The 25667-nt window shown below is 49.4% G+C and overlaps 6 protein-coding genes across 6 annotated transcripts; 3 read left to right on the top strand and 3 right to left on the bottom strand.

Annotated features, from left to right (window-relative positions):
• Positions 1–201: 201 nt before the first annotated feature.
• Positions 202–444, top strand: CH63R_05246 (uncharacterized protein; the record flags this gene model as incomplete). Its single annotated transcript, XM_018300221.1, has 1 exon — positions 202–444. One exon carries the CDS (start codon positions 202–204, stop codon positions 442–444), a length of 243 nt encoding a protein of 80 aa, XP_018161467.1.
• A 3334-nt stretch (positions 445–3778) lies between these two features.
• On the top strand, positions 3779–5101 carry CH63R_05247 (uncharacterized protein; the record flags this gene model as incomplete). Its single annotated transcript, XM_018300222.1, has 2 exons — positions 3779–4021; positions 4088–5101. 2 exons carry the CDS (start codon positions 3779–3781, stop codon positions 5099–5101), a joined length of 1257 nt encoding a protein of 418 aa, XP_018161468.1.
• A 594-nt stretch (positions 5102–5695) lies between these two features.
• On the bottom strand, positions 5696–7585 carry CH63R_05248 (Penicillin-binding protein; the record flags this gene model as incomplete). The annotated part of the gene is made up of 1 exon (XM_018300223.1): positions 5696–7585. One exon carries the CDS (start codon positions 7583–7585, stop codon positions 5696–5698), a length of 1890 nt encoding a protein of 629 aa, XP_018161469.1.
• Positions 7586–12589: 5004 nt separating this feature from the next.
• CH63R_05249 (Hexose transporter) lies at positions 12590–14420 on the top strand (the record flags this gene model as incomplete). Its single annotated transcript, XM_018300224.1, has 3 exons — positions 12590–12606; positions 12681–13857; positions 13947–14420. 3 exons carry the CDS (start codon positions 12590–12592, stop codon positions 14418–14420), a joined length of 1668 nt encoding a protein of 555 aa, XP_018161470.1.
• Positions 14421–14759: 339 nt separating this feature from the next.
• Positions 14760–15530, bottom strand: CH63R_05250 (Acetyltransferase; the record flags this gene model as incomplete). The annotated part of the gene is made up of 1 exon (XM_018300225.1): positions 14760–15530. One exon carries the CDS (start codon positions 15528–15530, stop codon positions 14760–14762), a length of 771 nt encoding a protein of 256 aa, XP_018161471.1.
• Positions 15531–22396: 6866 nt separating this feature from the next.
• Positions 22397–23021, bottom strand: CH63R_05251 (uncharacterized protein; the record flags this gene model as incomplete). Its single annotated transcript, XM_018300226.1, has 2 exons — positions 22397–22437; positions 22574–23021. The coding sequence occupies 2 exons, from the start codon at positions 23019–23021 to the stop codon at positions 22397–22399; spliced, it is 489 nt and encodes a 162-aa protein (XP_018161472.1).
• Positions 23022–25667: the final 2646 nt, after the last annotated feature.

Genomic DNA, 25667 nt, shown 5'->3' on the forward strand with positions numbered 1-25667 from the left:
CAATTTAGACTGAAGAAGCCTCCCCTTCATTTCCTCTTCGCAGAAGACTTTCCCACTCAACAATCCTTTCGACTTTTCTATCCACAAAACTTCATCGGTCTTCACTTCGATCTTCATTTATTCGCCACAAGACTCTCGAACAAGATTCGGAATACATGATATACAAAACCCTTCCCCCTTGAAAACAAGCCAGTCATCATAATGGGCTGTGGATGTTCTCGAGAACTCACCCCTTCCGAGGTTGCAATCGAGGAGTATGACATCGCTACTCTCGAAATGTCGCAGAAGCTCGATTGGCATCACCTCCAGTGCGGAGGGGCGTCTGAGTCCAGGAAGAGAAAAGCCATGAAGGAATATCGACGCGATTGGAAGGCCTTCAATGGTCGCAGGCCGCGTTATTTCTGGGGCGACAGTCCCGACCAGAGCGGTCGTTACGTCAACTGAGGAGTCGCACGACCACGAACCCTCGAAATATCATGGCAGATATCCTTGGCGGCTTCGGTGGCCGGATGACACGCATGTCACGCCAAGTTTCCAGATGCGTCAGGATCGAACCGAACCCAAAGACAGCACCAATTATGAGCCTGCCGTCGCCAAGCCAGGTTCGGAATGGAAGCTTGGCTGTTGGGGTTCAGCACTGCAGCACAATAGTAACCCCATAAAACAAGGTTTCTGGCGGTTGTTGGCGTAAGTCAACATACCCACATCTGGCCCCCCCCCACATCTGGCCCCCCCAAAAATGAAGCCATCTCCAACATCACCACCATTTTCACTTAATTACTGCCCTCTTCTAGATGCCACTACAATACAGTCTTCAGCTTCACTAGGTAAATCAGACTCGCTGGATTCACCTGCAGTATCCTCTTTTTCACCAGCCTCAACCTGCGCCTTCTGCACGTCTGAGATAGTGGCAAACTTAGTGTTAGGATCCAGCTGGACTGCCTTCCTTTTCCTCACTGCAGTATTGGCCACTTGGGCCTGCAGAAGCTCCAGCTTGTGCTGGGCAGTTGCCAGCTCATATGCCTTTTCACTGAACCCTTTTTTCACCTTCATGAAAAGGAGGCGTTGAGTACTGGCGTCATTATCCAGCTCTGTGAATAGCTTCAGTTGGCCAGCCAGATCCTTCATCTTCCTTGGCGTCGACCACACCACTGCAGATGACGCAGATGCCCATCCCTCAGCTTCCTTGCCTCCAGACTGCCCTTTGCAGGCCTGATCTAATGGCCCTGGTGTTGATGGGAGCAGTAATGAGCTCATAAGAGGCTTCGCCATAGAGACAGGCCATAGTCCAGTCCATTTCCATCCACTCTTGATGTTCTGCATTGTCAGGCCTGCCAGACGAGCCTTCTGATAACAGCCTATAAAGTTCCTCTTGCCTACAATAGTAGAGTCATTCCACTGACTGAGGTATCCAAGCTCCTTCCTATAGGCTGCCTTTACAGGGCTGAAGACTGACTGGTCAAGTGGCTGGAGGACATGGGAGGTGTGTGGTGGCAAGAACAATAGGTGGATGTTATTAATATAGCAGAGCCACATAAATTCCGTCGTTGTGTGACTCCCATGGCCATCAACAACAAGCAGTCTGGCCTCCTCCTTGCCCTCCTTGCCCTGGGAGACAGTCTGAGGGATGAAGACCTTCTGCAGCCATTCAACTGCAGTGTCGTCTGTAGTCCATCCATTCTCTGTTGCAGTGAACTGCCATCCTTTATAAGGGCCAAGGTCTAGAGGAAACCACTGCTGCTGGACTGTCTTGCCCTTATATATGATGAGGGGATCAAGGGCATGGCCCAGGGCAGAGATGCATTCGATGATGGATACCCATGCCCTTGATCCAGGCTGTTTCTTGCGGACAGACTTCGTCTCAGACATGCCTAGCACTAGCCCATTAGATCCTTGGCCCTCAAGGATACCAGTCTCATCCATGTTGTATCTATTGGCTGGTTTAATGCCCTTGATCTCTGGTATGGCGAGGAGTTTGAACCAGTCCCTGATGACCTCAGTAGATGCCCCATTAATACGTCTTGAATCTATAGGGCGACTTCTCTGCACCTTGACTGATGGATTTCTCTTCAAGAAGGCTTGGATCCATCCCTTTCCTATAGGCTCTGTGTCCCCTATAGCATGAAGGATCCTTCCTGCGAATACCCTCACTTGTTGATGAGTTGGGGCAAGGCCAAGGGCATGCTGGATTCGCACCTATTCAGCCAGCTTAGCCTCCTGATCTGGGGATAACCTCTGGAGGTCACAGAAGGCAGCTGTCCTTGCTTGGACACCTTGGAGTCGATGACGAAGTGTTGACCTTGGGATCCCCCATTCAGATGATGCCTTGTGAATAGACTGGCCATTGGCGACGGCATCTAGGGCCTGTTTGACCTCATACTCGGTGTATTTGCCCATAAGGACTATAAAAGGTTATGTAGAAAAAATGAAGTCATTTGGTTAAAAACTGTAAATGTTGTGATGTGGTGAAGTTGGTGAAAATAGGAGGCTGGTGATGGTGATGAGGCATTTTTGGGGGGGCCAGATGTGGGGGGGGGCCAGATGTGGGTATGTTGACTTATCCTCTTCTCGCTTGATACTCATCAAATAGCAGAATCCCGAGGTTGAAGAGGAAACCGACATCAGCTGATGACACTGAATTCTTGCCCACCCGCTAAATCGTCGTCCGGCCTTGGTCAATCACGACAGATGTCAGCTGATGAGAAAGATGACCTCATTCGTGAACTCTTACTTGTGGGTTATTTGCATCGCGAATGCAAAACAGAGGGTGGCCGCAGCGCGGCACTTACTATGCTACAAATACGAGAGAATATTCATGAACCCCGAACATACAATATGTGACTTTATGTGAATTGAGCCTCATTCTTGGGCGATTGGGGTGAGTTGGGTGAACAAGCGTCTAGCTTGCGGACTGTTTTGGTTCGTCTGAAGTAGTACCCAATTCTTCCAATCCCAACTCTCCTGAACGTCCCAGCTCGGCTAGACATGTAATCGTGTGTGATATATTTCTGGCCACATCATTCGCTACTCCAAATCAAGATTTAAAGGCACTGTTTCCGTGTCCTGCTCTAGTGTTATCACAAACCGCGGTTACGATGCCTTGACTCGATTGCTAAATCCCGAAGTCGAGTTTGTTAGAACGAGTCTGACGATTGCCGTGTTGCTGGGTTGGGTCTGACATCAGCGTGAACATTAGGGTCTTTAAGTCCTTCTCCATCTTTCCAACTGCCCTATACCCCCCATGAGCAGGAGTGGCTTCTTTGTTGACAGCCAAATGACCATTTGAATCGAAAGTGGGAGAGATCAGTCATAAGGGCTACCGTCGTATGTCAGGAGCCGGGAGCAGTGCCCTGTTTGGGCTGCCCAACTGCCTTACATTCTGTCCGAAACAGTTCGAAGTTCTCAGTGAGAAGTGGAGTTTTTAGGCATTTGGCAAGTCCTTAGTCTTTTGACTTCGAAGCCTGTACTTGGAGCTGGGTAATCGGTGGACTATCTTCTGGATTGGCCTCGACTGCGATTGGTGAGATCGGACTTTGCAGCCCACCATTTTTGCTTACCCCGGGTCCAACATGATCGGGACTTCGCTTTGGGCGATGTAAGGCTGCCTGAAAATCTCTGATTGGCCTTTTGGAGGCGGTTGATCGAGTGATTGTAGGCAACCCTTGCTTGGCATCAGGGGGGGAGGATGGCGACTCTGCCAGACTGTTTCTTGACATGATCAAGCTATATAAAGCCCCCGCCCCCGTGACACGAATGCGAGTTTTCGACATGGGCACAAATGTCACGACTTACCCAAACCATCACAGATGTGGCCACTGTGTCCGAGTGTTCCATCGGGAGCGCACCAGGCACACTCACAGTCACAGGCACGGCCGCCTTTACAACGACACATGGAGCGGAGCGCGTGGTAGTGCAGCCCCAAGCCACAGTGGTCGTAATTGACACCGCTTCCGTGAGCTGTCAGCGGTATTTCCGGTGCAACCTGACTCTGCATCCGAACCCAGATATTTCCGGTATCGGTGTAAGAAAACCCCTGCCGTTGGCGCATTCGAACCCTTGGAGCGCATCATGACTCACGCACCGACAGGTCATCACGGCTTTCTTGGTGTCGGCCTATTTCGTCCTGGGCCTGGTACTCTGGGCTTACTGGTACGGGGTGTTGCCGCAATATGTCGTGCGTCGAAGCGACCGCCGGATGTTCCTTGCCCGTCAGAAGCAGCCTTGTCACCGCGGGAGGCGGATATTAGAGGAGGTCCTTCTCATTTTCAGCGATCAGCAACTGCTCACCGGCCTCGGGATCCTCATTGCTGGCTATATCCAGATGGGCTACTTTGACCTCAGCAAGTACAACTGGAACACCGTCATCTATCTCGCGTGGCTGAGCTCAACAGTGCATTTAATGTCACTCTCCGTCCTCCGCGAGCGACTCAAGCAGAATCGCGCGTCTAGGCTTGTTCGAGTGGGTGCCATTGCTATTGTATTCGCCCTTCTTGTCGCAGCGCTGGTCCCCACAAGCTCGTCCGCCTGGTATAAGTTGAGCGGCGCCATACCCGTTCGGTGTTTTTGGGACGCCAGCCGGAGTTTCTCGGGCACAGGATTGAGTCTCACTCAGAACGGAGACTCGCTCCTCTCGTTTCTCACTCTTATCGGTGTCTTTGTGTGGAAACTGTGCCAGTTCTTCGACGGGAGCCGTAAGCAGGTACGTTTCTGGGGAAGAGCACGGCTCGAGTGCCAACTGGAAAGATGGGCCAGGCGAACGATTCAGACAAGACCGCAATCATTGTCGTCAAAGGCCAAATACAAGACCATAGCATATTTCTATGTGTCGTTTGTGGCCTTGATGGAACTCCTCGACTCCTTCATGATGACCATTGGAATGCTTGCTTGCGCATTGGCTTGGGGCACTGTTCAACTCCTGTCATTCCGACATGGGCCCAAGGAAGATCATGGCATGGGAATGGGAGACACGACGGTAGATCTGGATGCTGAAAGGGAGATGGGATTCGGCCAGATGCTCCCTCTTCTGCTACTGACTCAACCCTTGCTGGCCGTTTTGGAACTATCCATCGGTACGATTGTCAACTTTAGCCGGCAAAGCTGATTAGTTGTTTGATTGCGGAAGCTGACGAGAAACAGCGGGAAGAAAGACTCCAACGCCGTCTTACGAAATGATCCATGCGACCGCCGGTGCAGTGGAAACGTACGGGGATGCATCAGACACTCTGGCAGACGCTCTGCAAAACCCCAACACACCGTTGCTCTCCGCGGCCAAAAAGGCGGACGGGCAGTTGCCGGACCCGATCGTCGATCATCTTTATCGGTCATGGGCCTTCAGGGCCCTCATTTTTCATCTATGCGCAGTGCTTCTCATCAGTCTGCCCACCATATTCTTACTTACGGTCAATGGGAGTGGTGGGTACCTTCGGCTCCTCCTGGTGTTGTTCGTCTTTACATTTGGACTGCCTGGAACGTGCATAGTGTTCCAAATCACAGTGTTCCCGTGGAGTAGGCGGCTGAGGTAGTGCCACTGCCGTTTCCCAGCATGGCTACGTGAGGCGGGAGTGGCTAACCGCTAGGTTATATGCATTGTAAACTTCCTGTAGAGGGTGAACTAGACTAGAGCTACCTAGGCGGACGACTGAACTAGATCTTCTAACCGAATATTGCTCTTGTGATATGCATAGTTTTGATGAATTTAGACACCGGCGCAGAATCTTCGTAGCCAAGAGAAGCAGGACTTCGGCTCAGAAAACAGGGGCTTAAGAAGCCGATCCCTCAAGACAGTGGTCTCTTTGTCGGTGACAAAGTCCTGGGTGTTGATGGTGACGGCCCAATCAATGCCCGACGCCTCCGACACGGCCATCGCGCGCGCTGCTGGCAATCCTCCTTGCCGATTCCCTACCTCGCGCTCACCAGTGCCCCAAACAGCATGCTTCCCGATAAACCTTGCGATGGTACTTGCGCTCGCGGCGAGCCCAAATGAAGGAGCGACTTCCTCTTTGATGGAGCCATCGCCGCCAAAGATGTATGGCACTTTCTGAAGCGATTCCGGGTGTGTGGCATCCAGACCCGAGAAGCGAGTTTCTTGAACGATGCGATCATTGACATGCTTCTCCGCGGCTGTCTCGTATATGCGAACGTCCAAGCCTTCAAGGACGTTCTCCTTGAGGAAGTCCATGTATGGCTGCTCAGTGATGTTGGTAATGAGGTAGCCCAAGAGCATTGTGCCGTAATTTGAATACGATGACCTACTACCAGGTTTGAAGTCCAGGGTCTTCGTAAGCTGAAACTCGATCATATCGCGAAGGTTCGCAGGACGCTTGTTGTTATGAAAGGACTCAGAGACCTTCCGGAACTGGAATCCGATGTCGGGAGATATGGAACGATCGAAGCCCGCAGAATGATCAAGGAGCTGGGAGACTGTTGTGCTGAGAGCGCGAGGGTCTTTTGCTTGCTTGTAGCCGAGGACATCGTACACTCGCGTTGAGTAGTCCAGCTTTCCGGCCTGTATCAGGTTGTAGACGGCAGCATGGGTAAACATCTTGCTTAGGCTGACCACAAAGAAGATGTCGTCTGGCTCCACGATGGCTCGATTACTCTCCGCCCACGTGTAACTGCGCTCGAGGATGATCTCGCCCTGTACAGCGGCTGCGAACTGTGCCTGGCGTACGCCGTTCTTCTTCATCCAGGCCTGCATGATGGAGTCGAGTCGCTCGGTCATCGCTTGCTCACCCTGTTTGCCGGTAACGGTCCACTTGCGGGCCTCCGGGACGTCGGTTTCTGCAAAGATCACAGCAAAGCGAGTGTCCTTTCCTGTGCCGGCGCCATCGAGGTGGATAGGGCGAAGACGACCCTGCTGTTGCAACTTGATCTCGGCATCCAGCTCGTCTGCAGTGAGATCCGTCGCCGCTTTCCACTCGCCGACCCAGTCGTCTGCAAAGTGAGGGATGATGCGTTTGTCGTCAGCTACAAAGAGATGCGCGGGCCGCCAAATGGGCTTCTTGAGCTCGGACTTGTAGATCGCAGCGAAGCCCTCGGGCCCGTTCGTGTTGTAAAAGATTGTTTCTTTTGCGTTGCCCATGTTCTCGTGGACGAGAACGCAGTAGCGACGGTTGTTGGGTGTGCCGTAGGCGCTGAAGTCCTTCACAACACGGCTGAAATCCCTTGCTGGGTGTAGCTTTTCTGGTTTCGCCAAGCCGCACTCCTGACTCCATTTCCCAACATCTGCCTTCTCCATGACGCCAGCAAAGACGGCTTCTTTAGCAGGCCCTGTAGCGGAGACATGTGTTGAAGCATAGCCTCGGGATCTCCCCTTGGCCAACCATTTCTTATAGGTCTTATAGTCGGCGCTGGAAATCATGACTTGATGGTTGCCCTCCCGCTTCACCCAGACTGCGGCATACTTGATGTCAGCAGGAGTTCCGTAGGAGCTGAGTGATATTATGCGGTAGCCAGAACTCTGGAGCGTCTGCGTCTTGGTTGCGTGCGCAGCTTCGTCCAAGTTGAAGTAGGTTTGCACGTCTGGCTGTGCTGCTGCGTACAGAAAGTAAACATTAAGGAGGGCTACAACTAAGCGGTACTGCATAGTAACAAAGAACTGCAGCGCAAAGGCTGGCAAAATATTACACACAAAAGTAGTTGACCACCAGTGTTGCAGCTTGTGATGACTGGAGCCAGAGGCATGTCGTTTATCTATATATTCCACTCTTTCTACAAGCCAGCTGCTAGTTATGGCCCAGGAAGGTCAAGCCCACTCTTGTTATCCAATTGTCTGTTTTCCAATCATCAGAAGCAATCACCTAAGCTATTTAACGTTTCTATTTTGGCTGAATTCACGTTTACCCGACGTGCCAGTGCTACACTCTCTCAATTAAAGGTAATTAAACTTAATTAGAGAGCAGACTATAGTCGTTGAAGGTCGGAACGGCAATGGCGACGGATCCTGGAGCGCCAAGGGGCTCTAATGGTCTGTGGCCTGTCCTACCAACATGTTTTTGGTTAGCCACTACGTGCGTTGTTGTCATCACGTGTGTAACTCTAACGAACGCGTATCTGATAATTACTATGCAAGCAACGCTCACCCTACCTACTCACCTCGCTCACCCCGATCGCGCGACCTTAGGGCGGTAGGTGATCTGGCCGCATCTAAGACTTGGGCTCATAAACTCTCTTATCTTAATATCGATATCATGACAACCTAAGCCATTTCTGGTTAACGAAGAGAGGCATAAGCCTGGAGAAAAAGATAAAAGAATGAGTGGGGCTGATTCGGCCGCATCGTCTCACAGTCTACTCACTGGCCGCGACCTCAACGATGTAGCCAGCGAGAACATCAAATGGCTTAGGGATTGGACATGATGGGGCTTGTATGGACATTTTGGAGTCTCGTGAGATTGTTTCAGGGGTGTGTAAGTCTAAGCAAAACAACCCAACACCGGACATGTTCACTCAAGGACATCAACGCCACCAATCAGAAGACTTACTGGACAACCCAACTTATCTTCTGACTACACCTTACAGACTGAATTCTAAGACAGCTCGCGGTGCTTCTAGTCGAACTGCCAAGAGTACTGCAGATGCGGCAGTCAACCGTGACGGGTCATCGAAGTTTAGGAGCATGACTTCAACTTCTGTCTGGCCTGTGGCCTTGGAGCGACGATAACCGGTGGCCGCTTTGTCTGCGGTGCAACCAGATCAGGGCAGTAACCTGGCGGTGAAAATACTACAATCCAGAGTCTTCCTTTTCGGAGTTCGAAGTTTCCTTCTTCGAGTCCTGGATGAGACGAGGTCTAATTTTCTCATGTCCACATAAAGTTGCCTCACCTGATGAAGTTTCAGCAGTGACGCCGTCAGGCTCAAGAGAGCTACGGCACTCGAGAAAGAGCAATGAAATATTCAAATATCCCTGGCGATCATGATGTTTGCACGAATCAGTAGAAATATCCATTGGAGTCGCCTTGAATCTCCACATCGCTCACTTGAAGACTTCTGGGCGATCCGTCACTGGCCAGCCGAAGAGCGTTATTTAAAGATACAGCGAATATTTCGCATTGCCTAACACTCGGGTCAGGGAGATCATATCAGAGGACCCCGTCCTCGGAATCGTGATCCTCACGCACCACGGCACAACCGCGCCGTCGACGGCGCGGTGCATGCTGACAGCAATCTGACGTCCGGGCCCTTGATGGACTTGCGCGTTCAGGCCTGTTGAGAGAGCAGGCAGGTCCAAGCTGTGTGCATTTGGGCACACGCCCTACAACTGCGACTTTGTAGACGAAGGGACTAGCAAGCGGTTATACACAAACCAGAGGGCCTACTCGACAGAGGGCACGGTGGGAGATTCCTAGAGGGAGACGTGGTGGAGATAGGCTAGATTTCAGAATGAAGCGAGGAACACCGAAATAGCGCGTCTTTCATGCCGTCTTCTTCGCAGGGCAACTCACAGCTCACAGCTCACAGACGGCCGAGGCGTGCGGTGTGGGCTGTTGGGTCGAGCATTAGGGGGGTTGAAGAGAGAAAGAAGAGAAAACTGGATCACGGCCTCGGCCCCGAACAGCACAGGAGAGGAAGAATTTTTGCAACTCGGCCAATTACCGGGATTCACAGGAACGGGCTGGGCTTCGCGACTCCTTCCGGATGATGTTGCATGTTGGGGTTTTTCGGGTGTTTTCGTAGCACTGGCTGGCGGTGACTGTGTGTGAGGTGGGCTTCCTGTTCTGGGCCGAGTGAGGACGAAGGCGGCCCCCTTTTCCCGCCTCGTATCGCCCGCCAGTGGATGCGGCGACCGGTCCAGCTGTCTACTATTAGACACCCGCTGCAAGGTGCTCTCGGTCTAGAAGTGGCTGCGGCCGAGGTCTGCCGCCTCTCGACTGTTGTTGTGGTGTTACTCCAGGCTTCAGTCTCCCCTTTTTCTGCTTCTTCCCAAGTCGTGATTGCGGAGGGAGTCGGGGGTTGGTCAGTGGCACTGGGGGGGACGATGGAGGAGGAGAGACTGGGGACAAAGTTGAGTGCGAAAACTTTGAAACGGGCTGTGAGCAGAGTCTTTTTTTCTTTTCTTTCGCCAAGTGAGCGGCATGAAAACATGGAGAAAAGGGGGGGGAAGTATTCGGAGCGACTCTCTGAAGCCTGGAGAAGCAGAGAAGAAAAAAACTGGACAGAAAAGTGGCGTGTACACGTGTAGCATCGCGGAATCGCCTCAGAGCCAAGACGAGACTCTCCATATATCATTTCTCCTTCCCCATCAAAAGACGATGGAGTCGGTCCGTTGATTTCAGCGAGGCGGCGGACGACGGACGGCATGGATGCCCTCCCACTTTTGGAATCGGACCGTTCAGACTCCACATTCCACTCCCATTTTCCACCCCGAACTGCGGAGAACGGGGGGGGGAGGACAAGAGAGTTTGGCGCGTCCAATGTTGGAGTGTTGGGGCCCCGATGCTCCGCGCCTGGCGGTCAAGCGCCTCCGTCGGAGGAGCCGGGGAACATCGTGGAGGTACCGCTACATCGGCAGGACGGCCCACGACCCACGGGGTTTGAGACAAAGTTGCGATGGTCGGGCGGAGAAGCGAAGACCTGTGGCGCTGGGCAGTCTGGGGTTGAGGATTGGGGAATGAGACGGGATGGGATGGGATGAGATTTGGGGTTGAAAGTCTAAGTCAAGGACAGACCAGAAGAGTACGATGTAAGTCAGGAGAGCAGAGGAAAAGTGACGCCGTAGACGACGAGCAGGCGTCCGATGGTGGCCAAGTGGACGTCATACAATCCAATCACATCCTTCTGCTGCTGCATCCAAGATTCCTATTCCGTCGGTGTGCGAGCGGATGGGGGATGGGCATCATGTCCCAACTGAACCGCCGCGCCGGAAGACCGCGTCTCCCAGGGCGTCGTTCGCGGCCCCGGCAAGGATGGCATTGACTCGTTTTGTTGTTCCGCCCAGCCAGCCAGCATGGGACAGACATTTCTTGAGTTATGCCGACTATGTGAAAAAGGGTGGTCAAACGTGGATACCATTTGCCAATAACAACTTACACACACATAAGAAAGGCTGTTTATGCTACGCCTTGAAATGCGGCTCGGACAGGTTACTTGTGTGACCCGTCTGCCTGTATCCAATGGGAGACAGACAGAGTGAGAGAGTGAGAGAGCGAGAGAGAGAAACAAGATCGGACGCGCCGTTGGCTGACTCGCACAAGAGGGTCTTGGGATCGTCATTACTTTTTTTATTCTTGGTGTTTCCCCAATTTCCAAGACACTGCGCTCGCTGCTGGCACAACCCGCTCCGTTCCCCACGGATTCCACGGTCAGATGTATTGTGATGGTCTGAAGACGGGGGAGCTGGGCGGGCCTTCACTATTCTATGCATGCACGGATACAGTCCGTCACTACAACTACAGCCAGCCTACCTACGTACCTATGCGGTGATGATGGTGGTCTTCTCGGCTTCTCGCCGTGAGCTGACTGCACCACCCACCACCCTTGGCAGCCAGCATCGGACAGGCTTCTCTTGGCTGCACAAGTCGATTTCGTCTGCCAATGTTCGCATACCCCACCCCTGCTCTCCTGTCGGACTATGACGGGGGCCAAGCGGCCGATCTCCAAGCCTCACTCCGGATTCACCCAACCATTGTTGGCCTTGAGAGCCCCATGAACAGCTGCTCTTTTCGATTATGCCTGTCAGTCAATCCCCTGGGGGGGGACTCGGAGAGAGAGAGAGATGGGAAGTGAGAGAAATGGGAAGAGAGGGAGAGAGAAAGAGAGAGAGAGAGAGAGCAAAAGAGCGAGAGTCGCGGCTTTACCAGGGATTAGTGTGTTAGCCAGTCAGGTTGTCAACTTGTTAGCTCGTCTCAAGCTCCATCCCCCATCCCCATCCCCATCCCATCTCAAACAAAACTATCACCCCGAGAATGTGTGGGCTGCCACTTCACCCCCGGATTATCGATGCTTGTGGTTCTCTTGTCGCGTGCGTGGCGTCCCCTCCCCTCCCCACACACGGAATCAGAGAGTAATGGAATGGGATGAGCATGGATCGAGTTCATGTACGGATACTCGCGGTACCTCCTCCCACAGCTTTCCCACACCTTGTTTCGACCCTCAACCCACCTCCTCGTCGAATCTTATTCTTCCAGGCCCTGCGCCCCCGGCGACCAAGAGACGGTAGGCCCGAGTCGGCCTCTCGGGTAACGTCATAGTAGCGTTCCCCATCACTATATTCGGGTCAGCAGACTTTTGACTTACGATCGTCCAAGGCGCGGCAGGTTATGTTGTATGTGGCTTACAGTCAGTATAAAGCCTTTTCCATCGTGCCTTTTGGAGAAACGTCACCCCCCTGGCATAATATCCAAAGCCCTCTCCTCGGTTTTGGTCTTCAAAAGCACCTCCCTTTCTCCCCTCTCCTCTTCCTATCTCACCTGAGTTTAAGCAGCTTTTCCTGGCATTTGGATTCTTTTTGGGATCTACATCCGCATGATACCTTGAGCGGCCAAGTCGTCTCTGTTTCCCCGTGAAACATAAACATCACGACCGCAAAACTTCCTACATCCCAACAACACCTAGCGTAGATCGGCACCCTTCGCCGCGGTTCTTCGCAATCATGGGTTTGGGTAAACTGTAAGTTGCTTGTCACGCTGTCGTACACACACCCCATGGAGCCCATCACAACTAACACTGCTCCCCCCTCGCAGGTCCGTCCGCATCAATGGCGCTGAGTGCGGCGCCGAGGCCCTCATGCTCGGTGCCATCACCAGCATAGGAGGCTTCCTCTTTGGCTACGACACGGGTCAGATCTCAGGCATGCTCCTCTTCTCCGACTTCAAGAAACGCTTCGCCACCGGCAGCCTTGGCCCGGACGGCCTCCCGCAATGGGTGCCCACCACCCAGTCGCTCATGGTCTCGCTCATGAGCATCGGCACCCTCATCGGCGCCCTCTCCGGCGCCTACACGGCCGACTGGTGGGGCAGACGCCGGAGTCTGAGCTTCGGTGTCGCCATCTTCATCATCGGCAACATCATCCAGATCTCGGCCATGAACTCGTGGGTGCACATGATGGTTGGCCGCTTCATCGCCGGTCTCGGCGTCGGTAACCTGTCCATCGGCGTCCCCATGTTCCAGTCCGAGTGCTCCCCGCGCGAGATCCGTGGCGCCGTCGTCGCCTCGTACCAGCTGCTCATCACCTTCGGTATCCTCATCTCCAACCTCATCAACTTCGGCGTCCGCAACTTCCAAGACTCGGACGCCTCGTGGCGCATCGTCATCGGCCTCGGCATCGGCTTCTCCCTGCCTCTGGGTCTGGGCATCCTCTTCGTCCCCGAGTCTCCCCGCTGGCTCGCCGGTCGCCAGGACTGGGAGGGCTCACGCATGGCCTTGGCCCGTCTTCGTGGCCTGAAGGACGACCCCCACTGCGACCTCGTCGAGAAGGATCTTCAGGAAATGTTCAAGGTCATTGAGGAGGAGTCCAAGACCGGCTACGGCACCTGGGCCGAGTGCTTCACCGGATCGTCTGGCATCCCCAAGACCGTCTACAGGACTCTGCTCGGAATCAGCCTGCATTTCATCCAGCAGTGGACTGGTGTCAACTTCTTCTTCTACTACGGAGCCACCATCTTCGAGTCGGCTGGCATCGAGGACCCTATCATGATGCAACTGATTCTCGGAGCCGTCAACGTCTTCTGCACCTTCTTCGGCCTCTACGCCGTGGAGAAGTACGGCAGACGCTGGCCCTTGTTCATCGGCGCCGTCTGGCAGACCGCCTGGCTCACCGTCTTTGCCGCCGTCGGTGTGGCCATGCCTCCGGAAACCAACTCGACTACCGGCATTGTCATGATCGTTTCGGCTTGCATGTTCATTGCCTCCTTCGCCAGCGTAAGTTTACTACTCACATGCCTCGTTCATCATCCCCAGATGTCGATGTGTCAGTCCATTCTAGATCACAAGCTAACATGCCAACTTAGACTTGGGGGCCCATGTGTTGGTGTGTCATTGGCGAGACCTTTCCCCTCCGCACCAGAGCCAAGCAGGCATCCCTCGCCACGGCCGGAAACTGGCTCGGAAACTTCCTCATTGCCTTCCTCACGCCCTACGCCACCGCCGGCATCGGCTACTCGTACGGCTTCGTCTTCGCCGCCTGCAACTTGGCCGGCGCGGTGGTCGTCTGGTTCTTCCTTTACGAGACGAAGATGCTTTCCCTCGAGAACGTCGATCGCATGTACAGCGACCCCAGCGTCAAGCCGTACTCCTCCAGCAAGTGGGTGCCGCCTGGCTACATCACCCGCAAGCAGAAGGACGACTCTGCCTTCCAGCGCGCCTCAGTGCACAGCGAGAACACTGCCGTCGGCGGCGACCAGCACAAGGAGAAGACGAGCGATGACGAGAGGCCTTTCTCGGAACACCACACCAAGCAAGAGCCCTTGGCCAACAATGTTTAGAGAGGGAAAATGTACAGTAAAACAATTAGGGGGGGATAACTGAGAGGCATGGAAATTTACTTCCAAATAGCGAGCGTTTGGCGCTTGAACGCCTGGATAAGGCGTTATACATGTATTTTTATGGCAATATCATGAACAATTCTCATGGACACATCACATAACTTGATATTCCCTTCAACCGGCACATACTGCACTTCCAGTTCGCGTATGCAGTCCTAACATGAACATATGCAAGATGAAAAACTAGTGACAAACCAAAGAAAATTCTTGCACTTCTGAGCCGTGCCAATATGCGAATATGTTATTTCTATATAAATGATACAACAGATGTAAGATGCTTTACTGCCCCCCGCCTGTGCGCATAAAAATGTTGGACGGCCTATCGCGGTGCGCAAACTGCTCCTCAACCTCGTACTCGATCTCGGGGCCGTCCTGCTTGAAGCCCAGCTTCGAGTAGACGTGTCTGCCCATGCTCGACGCCTCGAGGAGCAGCTCGAGCCCGCCGCGTCGCTTGGCCTCGTCGAGACCCCACTGCACCAGCTTCTTGGCGATTCCCTTCCCTTGGAACGCGGGGTCCACGGCGCACATGTCCAGCACGAAGACGGCCGGCTCGTCCGACGCCGCCTTCTCGCGGATGACCTCCTCGCGCCGCTTGTGGAGGGACCCCATACACGCGGCGGCGTAGCGCTGCTCGGCCTCGTTGCCGGGGAAGATGGACTCGAGGTTGAGGTCCTTGATGAGGTCCTTGGGCGGCGCGTCGCCGTGGCCCTCGACGGCCGACTGCTGCACCCAGATGGCCATGCCGGCGATCCTCCGCTGGCCGGGCCGCTCGGGGTCCGGGAGGGTGGCCTTGAGGAAGACGGTGTTCGGTTCGCCCTTGTTGTTCTTGGTCACGGAGCCGAAGCGGTTGACCATGCGCGAGGCGTGGAAGGCCTGGCCCTCAGGGGTGTCCCAACCAGGGTTCATGGAGATGAAGACGCCGTCGCGGACCTGGTGGCCGAAGGCGTTGCAGACGACCTCATTGACCTGCGTGAAGTCCTCGGGCTGCGTGATAACCTCGATGCGCACCTCCGAGGGCTTCCCCGCGTTGTCGGTGGCGGTGATCGTCATTGTGCGCTTGCGGGGAAATTTGGAGTTGATGGCGGGGTAAAACGGTGACGTCTGTCGATTATGTATTTTCTTTTTTGGGGTGAACTGGTTTCGCGGAGCGGACGGAGCGTGGAGGTGGTGTGATGCTCGGACTTTGGCGTTCTGGTAGTGTGTCGACAACTCAACACCAGGGTACCAATCTTTAGGCGAAGGAGATGATGTAGACAGGTGTCTTCTGACGAAGAACAGGCTGAAGAAAGGACGAAAGTGCCAAGCCAAACATCCGCTCCATATGACGGACGACGGAGGCTAAACCTGCTCGACGCATGAATCGTCCAAGGCTCCGCGCCAACGGTCCACCAAACTCCGCATTTCGGAGGAGACTAGGCCGCGAAAGTGAGGTGTTGTCAGTCTAAGAGTTAGCGCTGAGAACCGGGTTTCCATTATCAATCAGAAATGCGTTCCGAGCCTTGTCCAAGGCGCGAATACATCATGGAGCGACGTCGACGATAGCTTCAGTAAGTCAGACTACCTACTTTTCGGTACCCCCCCCATTTTGGCACCCTAAAAATGAAGCTATCCCTATTATACTTATTAACTTTAATTAATTATTAACTTCTTCTAAATGCAATAATAATACAGCTTTCAGTTTTACTAGGGTATTTAGAGTTGCTAGATTTAGCTGTATTATTCTCTTTTTCCCTAGCCTTAAGTTGTACTTACTAAATATCTTTAATATTAGTAAACTTAGTATTAGGATTTAGTTAGACTACTCTTCTTTTCCTTACTGTAGTATTAGTAATTTAGGCCTATAGAAGTTCTAGTTTCTACTAAGTATTTACTAATTTATATATTTACTTACTAAAGCCTTTTTTTACTTTCTTAAATAAAAGGTATTAAGTAAAAGTATTATTTTCTAGCTCTATAAATAGCTTTAACTACTTAATTAGATTCTTTATCTTCCTTAGTATTAATTATACTACTATAAATAATGTAAATACTTTTTCTTTAGCTTTCTTATCTCTAAATTACCCTTTACTAACTTAATTAAATAATTCTAATACTACTAGTATTAATAGGAGTAGTAGGGAGCTTATTAGAAGCTTTACTATAGAGATAGGCTATAATTCTATTTATTTCTAATTACTTCTAATATTCTGCATTATTATACTTATAGTATAAGTTTTCTAATAATAGCTTATAAAGTTCCTCTTACTTATAATAATTAAATTATTCTACTAATTAAAGTATTTAAGCTTCTTTCTATAAGCTACCTTAATAGAGCTAAAGACTAACTAATTAAGTAACTAGAGAATATAAGAAGTATATAGTAGTAAGAATAATAAATAACGTACGTGCATAGTGAGCTGCGCATCATAGTGAGCTGCGCACGTCCACTGCCTTTCTACCTCTTAAACCTTTACACCTACTTTCCTCCACGTACGAACATGACTTCTTCTTCTAAAGAAAGCCGTATTATCCTTGCCCTCCAAGCTATCCAAAAAGACCCAAAAATGTCTGTACGAAGAGCTGCCTCCACCTTTGAGGTTCCTGAATCAACCCTTCGCACGCGACGCGCTGGTGTACTCCCACGAGCCGAGACGCGACCGAAATCAATGAAGATGACTATAACTGAAGAGGAGGTGATTCTTGAACGAGTTATTGACCTAATCGATCGAGGGTTCCCTCCGCGACAAGAAGACGTACGAGAAATGGCCGACCAACTCCTAAACGCGCGCGACGGGACGCGTACGGGACCCCGATGGGCAGAGAACTTCGTACGACGCGTCCCCCAATTGAAAATGCGATTTCGACGTCGAATCGACTATCAGAGGGCCTTAGCTGAGGATCCTACAATTATACAAGGCTGGTTTGCACTCGTGCGAAACACAATTGCAAAGTACGGAATACTTGATGACGATATCTACAATTTTGATGAGACTGGGTTCCTGATGGGAATGCTGTCGCATGCAAAGGTTGTTACAACGTCTGACCGTAAGGGAAGGCCTCGTACGAAGCAGCCTGGCAATCGGGAATGGGTTTCTGTCATTCAGGGTGTGTGTGCAGATGGCTGGGCGATGCCTCCGTACGTTATCGTGAAGGGCAAATATCACCTCCTCTCCTGGTACACCAACGGCCAATTCCCAGCCACATGGCGCATCCATCCAAGCGAAAATGGATGGACGACAAATGATATTGGCCTAGATTGGCTACAGCACTTTAATCAGTGCACAAGGACTCGTACGAAGGGCTCTTATCGCCTCTTGATCCTTGATGGTCACAACAGCCATAAATCGACCGACTTTGACGAATACTGCAAGGAACAAAGCATTATTGCTCTCTGCATGCCTCCCCATTCATCGCACGAGCTCCAGCCTCTTGATGTTGGGTGCTTTAGCCCGTTAAAGCACTCGTACAGCAAGGAAATCGAGAAGATGATGCGGATGCAGATTTCGCATATTACTAAGGATGACTTCTTTCCTGCCTTTAAAGCAGCATTCTTTGCCTCAATGGGCGAAAACAACGTACGAGCTGGTTTTAGACAGGCAGGCCTTGTACCTTTTAACCCTGAAGTGGTTCTTTCTCGCTTGGATTTCAAGCCAAAGACGCCAACACCATCAAACTCACGGCCAAGCAGCCGAGGCTCCTGGGACGCAAAGACACCAACCACAGCACTAGAGGGCGTACGAAGTGCTTCCTCTCTTAAAAAGAAGATCCAAGCACATCAAGGTAGCTCACCAACACCAATGTACGAAGTAATTGACTTCCAGGCCAGAGGTATTAGCAAGTTAGCCCATAGGCTTGCTATTGTTGAGGCTGAGAACCGTAAGCTTCGTACGGGGATAGAGGTACTAAGTAAGCGCCGGAGGGCAAAAAAAACACGACTACGTCTTGGAGGGTCACTTAATACTGCTGAAGCAGAGGCACTACAAGTAGAAAAGGGTGGTGTTGATGCTGGAGGAGAGAATAACCCTCAGAAGGAGGGTCGTACGGAAGGTGCTGAACCACGCGCGCGACGATGTGGCAATTGCGGAAAGTCTGGACATAACGCACGAACCTGTGAAGTAGTTTGGGATAGTGATGAAGAAGAGGGTGATAAGTAGTTTTAATTGATTTCGTACGTTGTAGTTGAATTAACTTATATAAGAGGTAGAAAGGCAGTAGACGTGCGCAGCTCACTATGATGCGCAGCTCACTATGCACGTACGTTAAATATTATTTATATAGTATAATTATATAAAGTTAATTATTATATAATTCTTATATTTATTTATAATTAGTAGCTTAATTTTCTTACTCTAAAGAAGAATTTAAAAAATAAAGACCTTCTATAGCTATTTAATTGTAGTAGTATTTAAAGTTTATTTATTCTCTATTATAGTAAATTACTATTCTTTATAAGAGCTTAAGTCTAGAGGAAACTACTACTACTAGACTACTTTACCCTTATAAATAATAAGGGGATTTAAAATATAGCTTAGAGTAGAAATATATTTAATAATAAATACTTATACTCTTAATTTAAGCTATTTCTTATATATAGACTTTATTTTAAATATACTTAATATTAGCCTATTAAATCCCTAGCCCTTAAGAATACTAGTCTTATTTATATTATATTTATTAGCTAATTTAATACTAGTAATCTCTAGTAATGTACATGCATAGTGAGCGGATCAACATAGTGAGCGGATCACTTTCCCCTTCTTTCTTACCTTTCCTCCTTACAACAACTTTCCTCTACGCACGACTATGGAATCCTCCTCAAATGAAAGCCGCATTATTCTTGCACTTAAAGCTATCCAAAAAGACCCAAAACTATCCGTACGAAAAGCAGCCTCTATCTACAAGATCCCATTCTCAACCCTTAACTACCGACGCATCGGACGACTACCACGACAAGAAACGCGATCGAAATCAATGAAGATGACTGAGCTAGAAGAAACAGTGATTCTTGAACGAGTTATTGACCTAATCGATCGAGGATTTCCACCGCGACTTGACGACGTACGAGATATGGCTGATTGCCTCCTTGACGAACGCGACGCGACGCGTGTTGGACCCCGATGGGCAGAGAACTTCGTACGACGTCAACCACAACTAAAGACGCGTTTTCGACGTAGAATCGACTATCAGAGGGCATTAGCTGAGGATCCTGCAATTGTGCAGGCCTGGTTTGCCCTCGTACGAAACACAATCGCAAAGTACGGAATCCACGATGACGATATCTACAATTTTGATGAGACAGGCTTCTTGATGGGAATGCTGTCGCACGCAAAGGTTGTTACAACTTCCGACCGTAAGGGAAGGCCTCGTACGAAGCAGCCTGGCAATCGCGAATGGGTTTCTGTCATTCAGGGCGTATGTGCAGATGGCTGGGCGCTGCCTCCGTACGTCATCGTCAAGGGCAAATATCACCTCCTCTCGTGGTATACCAATGGCCAATTCCCACCCCAATGGCGCGTCCACCCTAGCGAAAATGGATGGACTACAAATGAGATTGGCCTAGATTGGCTACAGCATTTTGAAAAGTGCACAAAGTCTCGTACGAAGGGTGCTTTCCGGCTCCTAATCCTTGATGGCCACAACAGCCACAAGTCCACCAAGTTTGACGATTACTGCAAGGAACACAGCATTATTGCTCTTTGCATGCCTCCCCATTCATCGCACGAGCTCCAGCCTCTTGATGTTGGCTGTTTTAGTCCACTAAAGGCGTCGTACGGCAAGGAAATTGAGAAAATGATGCGGATGCAGATTACGCACATTACTAAGGACGATTTCTTTCCTGCCTTTAAGGCAGCCTTTTTTACTTCAATGGGTGAAGAAAACGTACGAGCTGGCTTTAGACAGGCTGGCCTTGTCCCTTTTAACCCAGAAGTAGTTATTTCCCGGCTGGATTTCAAGCCAAAGACGCCAACACCATCCAACTCACGCCCAAGCAGCCAGGGCTCCTGGGACCCAAAGACACCAACTACAGCACATGACGCCGTACGAAGCTCTGCATCACTTAAGAAAAGGATTACTAGTCATCAACATAGCTCACCAACCCATTTGTACGAAGTAGTTGACTTGCAGGCTAAAGGTATTAGCAAGTTAGCACACAAACTAGCTCTTGTTGAAGCTGAGTGCCGTGGGCTTCGTACGGCAAATGAGATACTAAGCAAGCGTCGGAGGGCTAAAAAAACCCAACTACGTCTTGGAGGGTCCCTTAATGCAGCTGAAGCAGAGGCAATCCGGGTAGAGAAGGGTATTGTTGATGCTGGAGGCGAAAATGTGCGTCAGGAGGGAGCTCGTACAGAGGGGGGTGAATTGCGCGGTCGGCGATGTGGCAATTGCGGAAAGACTGGACATAACGTACGAACATGTCAGGTAGTTTGGGAGACCTCTGAAGAAGAGGATGATAAGTAGTTTTAATTGATTTCGTACGATGCTGCTGAATTAACTTACAATAATAGTAGGAAGGTAGAGAAAGGTGATCCGCTCACTATGTTGATCCGCTCACTATGCATGTACGTTATAGTAAGTAATTTAAATTAGTCCCTAATAATTTTAGTAAATACTCTATTAATATACTTAGAATTAATAAGGTAACTTCTCTAGACTTTAACTAATAGATTCCTCTTTAAGAAGGCTTAAATTTAGCCTTTTCCTATAGGCTCTATATTTCCTATAGTATAGAGGATTCTTTCTACAAATAGCTTTACTTATAGATAAATTAGAGTAATACTAAGAGTATACTAAATGCAAACTTATTTAACTAATTTAATCTCCTAATTAATAGATAGTCTCTACAAATTAGAAAAGGTAATTAATTTTAATTAAGTACTCTTAATTTAATACTAAAGTATTAATTTTAGAATACTATATACTTAATTAGCCCTCTTAATAAGTATACTATTAGTTATTGCATTAAGGGCCTAATTAACTTTATTTTTAGTATACTAGCCTATAAGGTAAAAAGGAAACTCTAAGGAAAAAATAAGGTTATTTGCATAAGTATAGGAAATATTATTAATATTAAAAGTTGAGGGGTATATTCTAGTAATGAGGCATTTGAGGCATTTTTAGGGTGCTAAAATAGGGGGGGGTGCTGAAAAGTGGGTAGTCTGACTTATCTTGTAGTAGATACTGAAGGTCGGCAGTTAGAAGTTTGAAACCCTATGCAAGATTTAAAAAAAAATTTAAAAATTTAGTGATTAGCGTACAGAATTAATCACTTCACCTCGTTTCGCAGCGATCAAGCGATGTGTCAGATCCATGGGTGAAAACGTAGTCGGATACAGGAGTCAACGTGTATCTGAGATTGGTGACTCGATGACCACTTTGTGAACTGCAATACTCTCTTTCCATCTCTCGAACGAACATGCCACTATTATGACCGCACTGACCGGCAATTACTTAAATTCCCTTAGATAGGGCCATCCGATGCCTATTCACGGCTCACAAAAAGAAAAACAGGGGGCTCTAAAAAAATCCCTAGACAAATTGCATTCAAGTCACAGGGTATGAAAGGTACAGGCAAGCTAGAATAAGGAATCTGTTGCATCCAGGAAGTTGGCCTTCTCTAACAATTCTTTACTCCTTTTCCCTTGAAATTCAGCTTGTTTACAGGAATTTGCGTCAGTTGTTGACCGAGATGAATTAGACAGATGCTTGTGTGATATCTAGCCTTCTATTTCAGTTCATAGAAATGGCAAAGGGGCATAGAGAAGCTATTCAGGATCTATCATTGGGGACAGTTCTGGGCAACTTTACATACTGATTTCCAACCCCAAACGCAAGACGGGTTCAAAGTGGCTTAGGCTAGCACAGCATGGGATGTAACATAAATTGGAATCCAATTGTTTTTTACTTTGCAAGTGACTAACCTAGCTAGAACTAAACTCTTAGTAGGCCTGAGAACCCAACTGCAGGGCGACTTTGAGGTCTATCTAATAACGCCATAGAACCATTGCATCCAACGCTTATTTTCACAAAGAATCTCCATATAGCCTGTGGTTGGAGTGATACCGACACTTGGTAATTTGACCCCAGGTCGTTGTTCGGCAAGATCAACGCCGTACCCTCCCTAGTAGTAGCGTTGACTGGGCGCACAACATCTGCCATTGTCGTCGGGACCCCTGAAATATCCCATGTGAGGTCCACTCCGATGGTCCTCCAGGAATCGACGCTAAAGCCTGTCGGGTGCTCCAGGCAGATGTTGGTGCATAGGAATCGTAAATCCGGACAGGCGCACATAAGGGCCGTTTGCGTGGCGACAAAGTCCTCGTCTACGGCTTCGACCATGGCATTGATGGAGCTGGCCAAGTGGGCTAGAAGATGCAAGTCTTCAGCAGCATCCATCACCTCTTTTAGCGGAACCCTTGTGACGGGGTAGGCCGTGGTGCTGCCAAAAAAATTCATTGTTTCGTGGTGGAAGGCGCGTCCTCTCCAATTGACGGGCGTCAAGAGTCTTGCTTCCCAGTCGAGGCTGATTTCATCATCAGAGCTCTTTGCCCTCATTCTGGCCATGGTGGCGTATGCCCAAATCAAGGCTGTGAAGCAGTCCATTGTTGAGGGCGATCCTCTGCATGTCCTTCTCGTCGTAATAAAGTGCCATAGAGTTTCCAAATTTTGCCAACTAATGAGGAATATCACTTCAGACTCTGACCTGAGAAGCTGATGCCCCACCGGATCCTCCCCAGCAGGTAGCAATATAGCTGTGGCCGGTCCAAGAGGATACTCTTGCAAGACGAATTCGGGACATGCTGAGAGGAGGGCACCAAGTTTGGGTTTCTTTTCCGCTACCCTCTTTGAAATCTTCTCTTCATCCAGTGCTTGAGAGGATGGACATGAGAACAGCGTTTTCCTTGTCTGGGCTGCAAAACATTCCATGAACATCTTCATACAGGTGGCATCTGGAACAACCTTATTCAGATGGACCCAGAAAAGCAGCCCGCCTTTGATAAATGACGTTTCAACGTAGCTGACTGGGGCTTGGCTAAGTTCCCTTGTGCCTACGAATAGCCGAGTGTGGTGCTGGGTCCTGTGGTTTTAAGCGGTATAACGTCAGAATGCCTGATAAAAAAAGATATTTTACCTGAGGCAAGGTTGACCTGGAGAATGTCGGCAAAGTCAGGCCTCTGTACTGCAAGTCTATTAAGGGCATCTCGTATCGATGCCAATATAACGTTTGGTGACGTATCATGACTTGTTGGAAAGCATACGCAGACACTAAGGAACTCACGACGACCTGCTTGGTTCCACGCTGCTAGATTTATTTCTAGCAGGCTAGGCGTGATACCTGTGATGTTGTTTGAGCTGCTCATATTTTATGTAAGTATGTACGCAATGCAGAGTAAGTATGTTTTTCAAGTTCTATAATACTATTAACAAAAGCAAAAGCAAAGCCAAAGTGTTTTTTTAAAATAGGTAGGCAGGTAGTTAGATGTTGTTCCAACTTACAGTAGGCTAGTGTATGGGAGCTGCTGCACGGGGTTTTCTTCCTTATGTAGATAAGAAAAATAGCCTTTTCTAGAGCAGACAATGGCTCTCAGGAAGATACCACTTAGCCTTTCTAAACTAGTTGCTTGAGATTGAAGATGTTAGAGAGCCTTTAGTGTAGATTCTCCCTTAGTAGGATAACTTTACTTCAAAGCTATACTTTGCTTTAATGACAGTATTAGCTTTACTGTAGAGTTGTAGCTAGGCCTAGACTAAACTAGTTTGTATTGTATTTAAGTAGAAAATAGAAAGTATTCTTAGCGGCTTTGTTACAGTAAATAAAAGAGCATATAGTGTACAATCTTTGTAATAAACTACAACTAGAGGTTTTGTGTCTTGTTAAATTCTGTGTGCAAATAAATTAAGCTAAACTAAAGGTCGGATGCTTAAGAGGGCTTTAGCTGTGATTTACACTACAAATCCATCTAATTAATGCTGTGATTAGTCCTGTAGGGTAGTTTAGTAAAGCTAGCTTGAATGAAAAAGCTTCTCTAGGACTAGGACACTAAAGGTTGACGCAATAGTGCAACTGAAGTTGTTCTAAACTTAGAGTTTGCAAAATTCTAACACGTCTCCCATTTAGAAAGGGCAGAATTAAAAGTCTAGACAGCATCATTACTTATTAGAATAAGTAGCATGAAAGAAGAATAAAGTAAGAGAAAGGAGTGCACACTTATACTTTGTAGATAGTAGAGCAGCCTAGTTAATCAACATCATTACTGCTTGTCTATAGTGATTTGTCTGATTGCCAACAAACAACTCAAACTCCTATGTACATATCCTGTAAAAATCCCAGCCCTTTGACATGAAATTCATAAGGATTTTCCCAAGAAGGTTGAAAACTCCTTCGCTCTGACTTGGACAATCAGTTCCATTTTGGGTTTGGCTCGCGGGGAATTTCGGGATTACTATTCATCTGGCCCAGCTGGGAATTCTCTGCATTGCCATAAAAAATGGAGAGCCCCCCATATCTTTTTTTCGTGGAGGATTCAGTCAGTTGGCCGGGGCAAACGGACGCACAAAAACAGGCCGAAAAGTTGAGGGAGATACGGGTAGTCACGTTGAAGAATGCAAAGCCCGCATTCTTCTGGGACAAGCGATAACCTAGGCTCTCATCCGCCCCTGGGAAACCGTTCAGTGTGGCCATGTTGTGATAAGATGCTAGTGAGTTGTGGTTGTCTGTTTGGTTTAAAGGGTTGTCTGGCTGGGTTCTATGACGGGGTTTCTCCTGTGACCTGCACATCTGGAGCACGCTGATCATCGATGCAATCAATCTATTTGCGAAGTGCAAACCAGAGCTATCCGAAGAGCCCCCCCCCCCCCCAAAAAGGGTTCCAGGGGGTGTGCCCTGTTGAAGCAACGAGTACACGCCAAAATCGCCAAACGTCCTTAGAGAAGAATCTGGTCTACTGGGTTTGCGTTCTTGCTTTTGAACATTTGCACTGCAATTCGAGCCACTGCAGGTCTCACGAAGCACTTTTTGTTGGTGTTGAAATTCCGGTGGTGTCGGGACCCGAGAGATGCAGAAGAACAGACTATGCGCTCATCCTGAACAGGAAGTCTGTACTCCTAAACCAAGCATTCACGAAGTACTTCCCGTAAGAGGTAAGGTGCTAGTCTTATGATCTCGGCGACAGTTGCCATGTTAGAGGTACTGCAGCATCTTTGCCCTGA

This window comes from Colletotrichum higginsianum, chromosome 3, assembly GCF_001672515.1.
Source record: "Colletotrichum higginsianum IMI 349063 chromosome 3, whole genome shotgun sequence".
Lineage (NCBI taxonomy): Eukaryota > Fungi > Ascomycota > Sordariomycetes > Glomerellales > Glomerellaceae > Colletotrichum > Colletotrichum higginsianum.